This window comes from Penaeus japonicus, unplaced genomic scaffold (genome assembly GCF_977035675.1).
Source record: "Penaeus japonicus unplaced genomic scaffold, GWHDUDI00000001_assembly GWHDUDI00000031, whole genome shotgun sequence".
Classification (NCBI taxonomy): Eukaryota; Metazoa; Arthropoda; class Malacostraca; order Decapoda; family Penaeidae; genus Penaeus; species Penaeus japonicus.
Window position 1 is genome coordinate 17,780,404 of NW_028234433.1, and position 9,157 is coordinate 17,789,560.

General features: G+C 46.4%; 1 protein-coding gene across 40 annotated transcripts in view; it reads left to right on the top strand.

Moving 5' to 3' along the window:
- The first annotated feature begins 402 nt into the window (after window positions 1–402).
- Window positions 403–9,157, top strand: part of LOC122256725 (uncharacterized) — a 100,476-nt gene continuing 91,721 nt past the window's right edge. For 34 of the 40 annotated variants that reach the window (XM_086555856.1, XM_086555826.1, XM_086555827.1 and 31 more), the window contains exons 1-5: window positions 403–548; window positions 2,131–2,232; window positions 2,389–2,964; window positions 8,557–8,781; window positions 8,907–9,026. In XM_086555856.1, coding sequence (XP_086411982.1) covers window positions 2,152–2,232; window positions 2,389–2,964; window positions 8,557–8,781; window positions 8,907–9,026 — 1,002 coding nt within the window. In that variant the 5' untranslated portion in view covers window positions 403–548; window positions 2,131–2,151. Of the gene's footprint in view, window positions 549–766; window positions 1,082–2,130; window positions 2,233–2,388; window positions 2,965–8,556; window positions 8,782–8,906; window positions 9,027–9,157 lie in introns of those variants that run through there. The other 6 variants (XM_086555857.1, XM_086555822.1, XM_086555818.1 and 3 more) reach the window with 2 other exon arrangements.

Consider the following 9,157-nt stretch of genomic DNA (forward strand, 5'->3'; position numbering starts at 1 on the left):
AACTATGCTCGAAACTATACCTTTCTTGTTTCCTAAAATACAATACCTTTCCCTTCTAAAGAACACCGTAGACTTCCCACTGTTTTTGTAGTTTCAGAAAATCAATTCATTCCCCTCCCCTCTTCCTCCCTCTCCCCTAACGACCCCAAACCCCACGAACCCCTCCTCTCACGTCCCAGGACCCCGTAGCCCCCACCCCTATAACCCCTACCCCCCCAACGACCCTAGACCCTTAGGTTCCCTCCTCTCTATCCTCTTCTCCTCCTACGACCACAGATCTCAAGGACCCCCCTTCCCCATATCCCCCTCCCTTAGAAACCCTCTTCCCATATCCCCCTCACTCTTGTACACCCCTCCCTCCAGGATCCCTCTCCCCTCCCCGTCCCCCCACGCCCGCCTCATCGAGACCCCGAGTCCCTCCAGCGAGGAGTGGCAACCGCCGCGTCACGTGCATCTGGCACCTCAGCCGCTCAGCCCCGCCGCCGCCGCTTCCCTACGCGACGCTGACACGAGAGGAGGACGTGGACCAATATTTTCCTTCTTTATCGGTAAGAACTTACTTCCACGTTCCTCGGGAGGATTGTCAGGAGGATCTGCAGATTGTGTAAGGGTCGGAGGGTATTGGGAGTTGCAATTAAGTTGCTAGGAAGGGAGGAAGTGAGTGTTTTTAGCAGTTTTGAGAAGACTCGCGCGGTCTTGTTGGAGCCTGCGTCCTCCATGACGGGGACCTCGAGCCTCCTTGCCTTATTTACCTCGTGGACAATGAACGGCGGGAAGCCACGCGAGTAGGGTGCGTAGAAGGAACTCCTAGGATTTGTCACGTCTTCTGCCATACATTGCAATAAGGCTAGTGTGGTCGTCAAGTTGAGGGAGAGAGAAAAATTAAGGAAAAAGGTTCCCGAAATGAGGCACTTGAAGGGCCCATTGTGACGTAGGACGCGACGCATCGGTCCGGCGCGGCTTGGGGTTCCTGTGAGGCTGACTGAGGCTGTTGGTGCCTGAGAGAGACGCCCCTTGCATCCTCAGCGAGCCACATGCACCTCGTGTACTCTCCCTTGGTCTTGTACTTCTCTCATAACTGGTGAGGCGTCGAGTCAAGTTCGTGAAGGTTATTTTCGAAGGTAGTTGTGAAGTGTCGAAGGAAGGAAGCGAGGGTGTGTTTTGAGTGGCGGATCTGGTCACTCGGATTTCATAATCGTGGTGTTGGATCATGATTGACTTGATGACCGCATGGGAGGTGATTCATTGGATGAGACTCGGTATCTGGTCAAGCGTCTTACGTGTCATCATAACGAGCCTATTTATATAGATTTTATTTGTGGAAATTCTGTTATCGAGTACCGGATCCCTTTGTGTACAGTAAATGTAAACATGCAACAGCGTGCTTCTCAGAAATATTAGATTGTAAGGATTTTGTATATGTTCTTGAAGTAGTAGTCTAAGTTAAGAGGAACCTTTTGAAAAGCATTTTGTTTTTCATAAAACCAGTCATCATAAGGTTGTTAAACATGTTATCACGATGTTACATGAAGTCTATGGTTGCAAATGCTTATTAGCTGAGAGTTAAGGATACATGCTTGTGGCTATGTTTATCTTCAGCATGTTATTTTTAATGTCGGGCATTTTAAATTATATTTGAAATGTAATGAGGGAAAACAACTTAGCATATTTGATATCTTTCTTCAAGTGTCAGTGATACCATTTGATGATTGTTCAGAATAGGCCCATTCAAAGATTTCATTAAATGTATATATATTAGCTCTCAGATAAACATTGGAATTACAATTATGGCTATGGAATTATATCTACTTCAGTGAAGGATTTAAAAAAAAGAACATCTGTAGATAATATAGCAGTCACTGCATCAAAGGTAAAAAAGTCCTCTACCACTTATATTCTGGCTTATAGACTTCCCTTGTGATGTAATGGCAAAAGAGAAACCAGTTCAACTTCTATGTTGCCAGAATATATTGGGGCTCAAAGAGCAGAGGCTGATTCAGTTTTATTCTGGATAATTATCCACCATTTTTCTTAATGTTGAAATTGCAAGAATATATGTCTTGAAGTGTGAAGGAGTGTCCACATTATTGGTTTGTATTTATGTTAAAGCTTGTATTCCTTTTATTTCAGGTGTTAAAATATTATGACAAGATGGGTGATGGAATGCTATCATTGTCGTGGAACAACCACAAAGCCACGTTTTGTCACATCTTGTCAACTTTACGGGAAAAGGTTAGTAAACAATACATATCTTTCTTTTTTGTGAACAAGTTGACATAGATTGGGGGGGGGTTTATGTATATTGAGATATTATCATGTCTATTAAATAGGTTTTCTTAGGCAATATATAAAGTTCTTTTCTTTTTTCTCTTTTTGTCCAATAAACAGGAGAGATATACAGACGTTACTTTAGCTTGTGAAGGGAAGTTCTACCCAGTCCATAAGCTGGTTTTGTCAACATGTAGTGAATACTTCGAGAAGATGTTTGAGCACACGCCATGCAAGCATCCAGTTATAGTTTTGAAAGACGTCAAACCTGACGAATTAGAAGCATTATTAAGTTATATGTATGCTGGTGTTGTCAGTGTAGCTCAGAATGACCTGGCTAGATTGATCAAAGCAGCTGAGTTGCTTCAGATTAAAGGCTTAGCTGTACCAGATGAACCACCTTCAAGACAAGAATGTAAAAAATACATACCACGGGATGACCGAGCGAGTCCACACCCAAAGAGACGAAGACGAGAAGATCCCTTACCGATCGCCACAGTTCCTCCGGGGGTAGCAGTTGCGTCAGAGAGTCCTCCGTCCTCACCTCACCATGTAGACACTGAACACAACTGGGACCAACCAACAACGCACCTGGAAGAGCCAAAGGGAGACAGTTGCGACCAGAGGCTTAACGACAGTACAGAACATAGGGATGAATTCAGTTCAACGAAACAGGAATCGACAGCACATAATCAGGTGGGTTTGATGTGTGTTATGTTTAACTGTATTTGGTCTTACCATTAATATCAGTTCTTCCCTGCTTTTATGTATGCATTGTATGTCTTATATTCTGGGGGTGTGGGCATGCAGACTAAGCTTTCATACAAATTCACATGCTCTCTCTCTCTCTCTCTCTCTCTCTCTCTCTCTCTCTCTCTCTCTCTCTCTCTCTCTCTCTCTCTCTCTCTCTCTCTCTCTCTCTCTCTCTCTCTCTCTCTCAATCTCGATCAGTATCACTGTCACTGTCACTGTCACTGTCACTGTCACTGTCACTGTCATTATCATTATCACTCTCTCTCACTCTTACTCTCTCTCACTCTTACTCTCTCACTCTCTTACTCTCTCTCACTCTCTTACTCTCTCTCACTCTCTTACTCTCTCTCACTCTCTTACTCTCTCTCACTCTCTCTCACTCTCTCTCACTCTCTTACTCTCTCTCACTCTCTTACTCTCTCTCACTCTCTTACTCTCTCTCACTCTCTTACTCTCTCTCTTACTCTCACTCTCACTCTCTCACTCTCACTCTCACTCTCTCACTCTCACTCTCTTACTCTCTTACTCTCTCTCTTACTCTCTTACTCTCACTCTTACTCTCTCACTCTCTTACTCTCTCACTCTCTTACTCTTACTCTTACTCTTACTCTCACTCTCTTACTCTCACTCTCACTCTTTTACTCTTACTCTCACTCTCACTCTTTTACTCTTACTCTCACTCTCACTCTCTTACTCTCTTACTCTTACTCTCTTACTCTTACTCTTACTCTCACTCTCACTCTCTTACTCTTACTCTTACTCTCACTTTCTCACTCTCACTTTCTCACTCACTTTCTCACTCTCACTCTCTTCTCTCACTCTCTTCTCTCACTCTCTCACTCTCACTCTCACTCTCACTCTCACTCTCACTCTCACTCTCACTCTCACTCTCACTCTCTCACTCTCTCTCTCTCTCTCTCTCTCTCTCTCTCTCTCTCTCTCTCTCTCTCTCTCTCTCTCTCTCTCTCTCTCTCACTCTCTCTCTCACTCTCTCTCTCACTCTCTCTCTCTCTCTCTCTCTCTCTCTCTCTCTCTCTCTCTCTCTCTCTCTCTCTCTCTCTCTCTCTCTCTCTCTCTCTCTCTCTCTCTCTCTCTCTCTCTCTCACACACACACACACACACACACACTCACTCACTCACTCACTCACTCACTCACTCACTCACTCACTCACTCACTCACTCACTCATGCACGCGTGCACATGTGCACACAAAAAAAATTGCACACAAGCAAATTCAGACCTCGCTAAATTCATACAAAGATCTACTCAAATACACAACTTAACAAAACTTTACTCAAATATAAACAAGTTCACATGTATATCTATACACATTTACAGGCAAATCTTTTTTACACAACTTTACCTACAATTATGAAAACATAGAAAATTATACTTAAAATGTATACTTAAAGTTACACAAATGCACATGTAAATATACACACTTTTACACACAAGTTTACACACACACACACACACACACACACTTCCACACACACACACACACACACACACACACACACACACACACACACACACACACACACACACACACACACACACACACACACACACACACACACCACACAACACCACACAACACCACACTACACTACACACACACACACCACCACACACACACACACACAACACACACACACACACACACACACCCACACACACACACACAAACCAACCCCACCCCCACACACACACACACACACACACACACACAAAAACACAACACCAACACACACAACACACAACACACACACACCACACGCACGCACACACACACACCCACAAACACACAACACCACCACACACAAACACACAACACCACACCCACACACCAACACCACACACACACAACCACACCACACAACCCACCACACACACACACAACACACACAACACCACAACAAACACACACACCCCCACACACACAAACACACACCACACCAACACACCACCCACCCACAACCACAAAAAACCCACACACACAACACACACCACACACACACCACACCACACACACCACACACAACCACACAACACACACACACACACACACCACACACACACACACACACACCCCCACACCCCCACACACACACACACACACACACACACACACACCCCCACAACACACACACACACACCACACAACCAACACACACACACGCTCACACACACCACACACACCACACAACCCCACACACCCACACCACCACACCACCACAACACACACCCACACACACACACAAACACACAACACACCAACACCACACACACCACACAACACACACCACACAACACACACACACACACCCAACACACCACACACAAACCACACACCACACACACAAACACACACACACACAACACATCACACACACACCACACACACACACCACACACACACAACACACACACAACACACACCCTGCACATACTACACATACACCACACCACACCACACCACACACACGCCACACACACAAATAAACACACATAACATACACACACGCCACACACACACACCACACCACACACACCCACACACACAAACATAAACACACATAACACACACACACCACACACACACAACACACACCACACACACACCACACACCCACACACACACACACACACAACACACCACACACACACACACACACAACACACACACACCACACACACACACACACACAACAAAACACACACCACCACACACACACACACACCACACAACACACACTACAACACACCACACACACACAAACACACACCACAACACACACACCAAACACACCCCACACACACACCACACACACACCACAACACACACCACCACACAACACACACACAACACACCACACACACACACAACCACACACAACCCACAAACACCAAACACACAACACACCACACACCACCAACACACACAACACACACAAACACCACAACACACACACCACACCACCCCAACCACAACACACCACCCCCACAACACACCCACACACACCACCACACACACCACACAACCACACACCACACACACACAAAACCACACACCACACACACCACACACACCACACACACAACACACACACACCACACACACCACCCACACACACACACACACAACACACACACAACACACACACACACACAACACACACACAACACACACACCACACACAACACACACACACCCAACCACACACACCACACCAACACACCACACACCACCACACACACACACACCACCAAACAACACACCCACACACACACACACACAAAAACCACACACCCACACACACCCCACCACACACACACAACAACCACAAACACACACCCACACACACACACCACAACACACACACACACACACACAACCCACCACACACCAACACAACACACCACAACACAGCACACACACACCACACCCCACACACACACCACACACCACACCACACACACCACACACACCACACGAGCAACACACACCACACACACACACACAACACACACCCCACACACCAACCACACCACCCACAACACACACACACCACAGACACCACACACAACACACACACACCACAACACACCACACACACACACACACACACACACACACGCACACACACACTACACACACAAACACACACCCACACACACCACACACACACAACACTAAACCAACCACACCACAACACACACACACACCACCACACCACCCACCACACACACCACACCACACACACACTCACACACCACAACACACAACACAACACCCACAACACACACACCCCACACCCACAACACACACAACACACACCAACAACACACCAACACAACACCCAACACAACCACACACCCACACACACACCAACCACAAACACACCCACACCACAAACAACCACACCAACCACACACACAACACACACAACACCACCCACACAACAACACACACAACACCCCACAACACACACACGCACACACACACACACCCCACCACACCCACACACCACAAACACACACAACACAAACACCACACACACACAACACACCACACACACACCACAACCACCACAACACAACACAACAACACCAACACACACAACACCCCACACAAACACACACACAACACCACACACACACCACACACACAAACACACACCAACACACACACACCACCCAACACACAACCCACACACACCACACACACAACACACAACCACACACCCACACCACAACACACACCACACACACACACACACACACACCACACAACAACACAACAACACCCACCCACCACACACACCACACCACACACACAAAAACACACAACACAACACACCCACACACACACACAAAACACACACACGCACACACAACAACCCACAACACACACACACACAACAAAAACACACACACAACACACACACACATACACACACAAAACACACACAACACCACACACAACACACAACACCACAAACACACACACCAACACACAAACACACACCACACACACCACACACACACACACACACAACACACCACAACACACACACACACACACACAACACACACAAAACACACCAACACAACACACACACACACACACACACACACACAAACACCCAACACCACAACACTCACACACACAAAACACAACACACACACACACAACACACACAACACACAAACACACCACACACAACACACACACACAACACACACACAGCACACAACACAAACACACACACACACACACACACAACACCACAACACAACACACACCACACAACACAACAAAACACACACACACACACACACAACACACACACACCACACACAACAAACACAACCAACACACCAAACACACACACACACACACACACAACAACCCAACCACACACACACAACACACACACAACACACACACACACCAACACACACACACACCAACTTCCACACACACAACACACCAACACACACAACACACACACCAAACACACACACGCTTCCACACACACACCACACAACCACACACAATCAAACACACACACACACACAACCACACACACACACACACACACACACACACACATATACACACACACACACACACACACACACACACACACACACACACACGCACGCACGCACTCACACACACACACGCACTCACACACACACACGCTCTTACACACACACGCAATTACACACACACGCACTTTCACACACACGCAATTTCACACACACACAATTTCACACACACACGCACTTTCACACACACACACTTTCACACACACGCACTTTCACACACAAACGCACTTTGGCACATACACACATGCATGTGCACTTCGATACATACACACACGCATGTGCACTTCGATACATACACATGCATTTACTCACATACACACGCGCACACACACACACGCTCTTACACACACACACACGGATGCACATTTCATGAAATATATCTGACATTTCTCTAATGTGAGATTTGTCTAATTTCAGGACAATGTAGACGAGACTCTAGTCAAAGAAGAGATGGTGGAAACTGTTGACGACAGCCAAGGGGATATGCAACATGATTCTTCGATGGATTATGGAACAGTCGGTGGGGGCGACGGATCGGCAGATGAACACGGCAACAAATATAACCAAATTGATCCAAAACATCCACAACCGTTACCTGAGGCTGTTGTTGAGGCACTGGCTGGACCGTCTGGGATGCAAGGGGTAAGTCAAAGAACTTCTTGTGGCGGGATGGCTCAGAATTTTTTTTTTTTTTTTAAATCCCCACAAAAGTACCAGTGTTAAAGTCTTTTAGGATTCTATTGCAATTTTCCCCTCTACCATTTCAGTGGCTAGGAACTGGTGAAATGGGTGCAGGTTTTTCTATATTGGAAGGCTACAGTGAAGATGGAAACCAGGATGTTCATGCATCCTCGTCTAACCTTGGCAATGCACAAGCACATCAGATGGTGAGTGTTGTTAACCTTTTCGTTTAGAAAGGGTGCTATTGTGGATGAATTTGGTACATGTTAATTTATTGATGGTGATATTAAAAAAAAAGGGGGGGGGGGGATGTAGGTTTGTGTAAAGAATGTAAAGG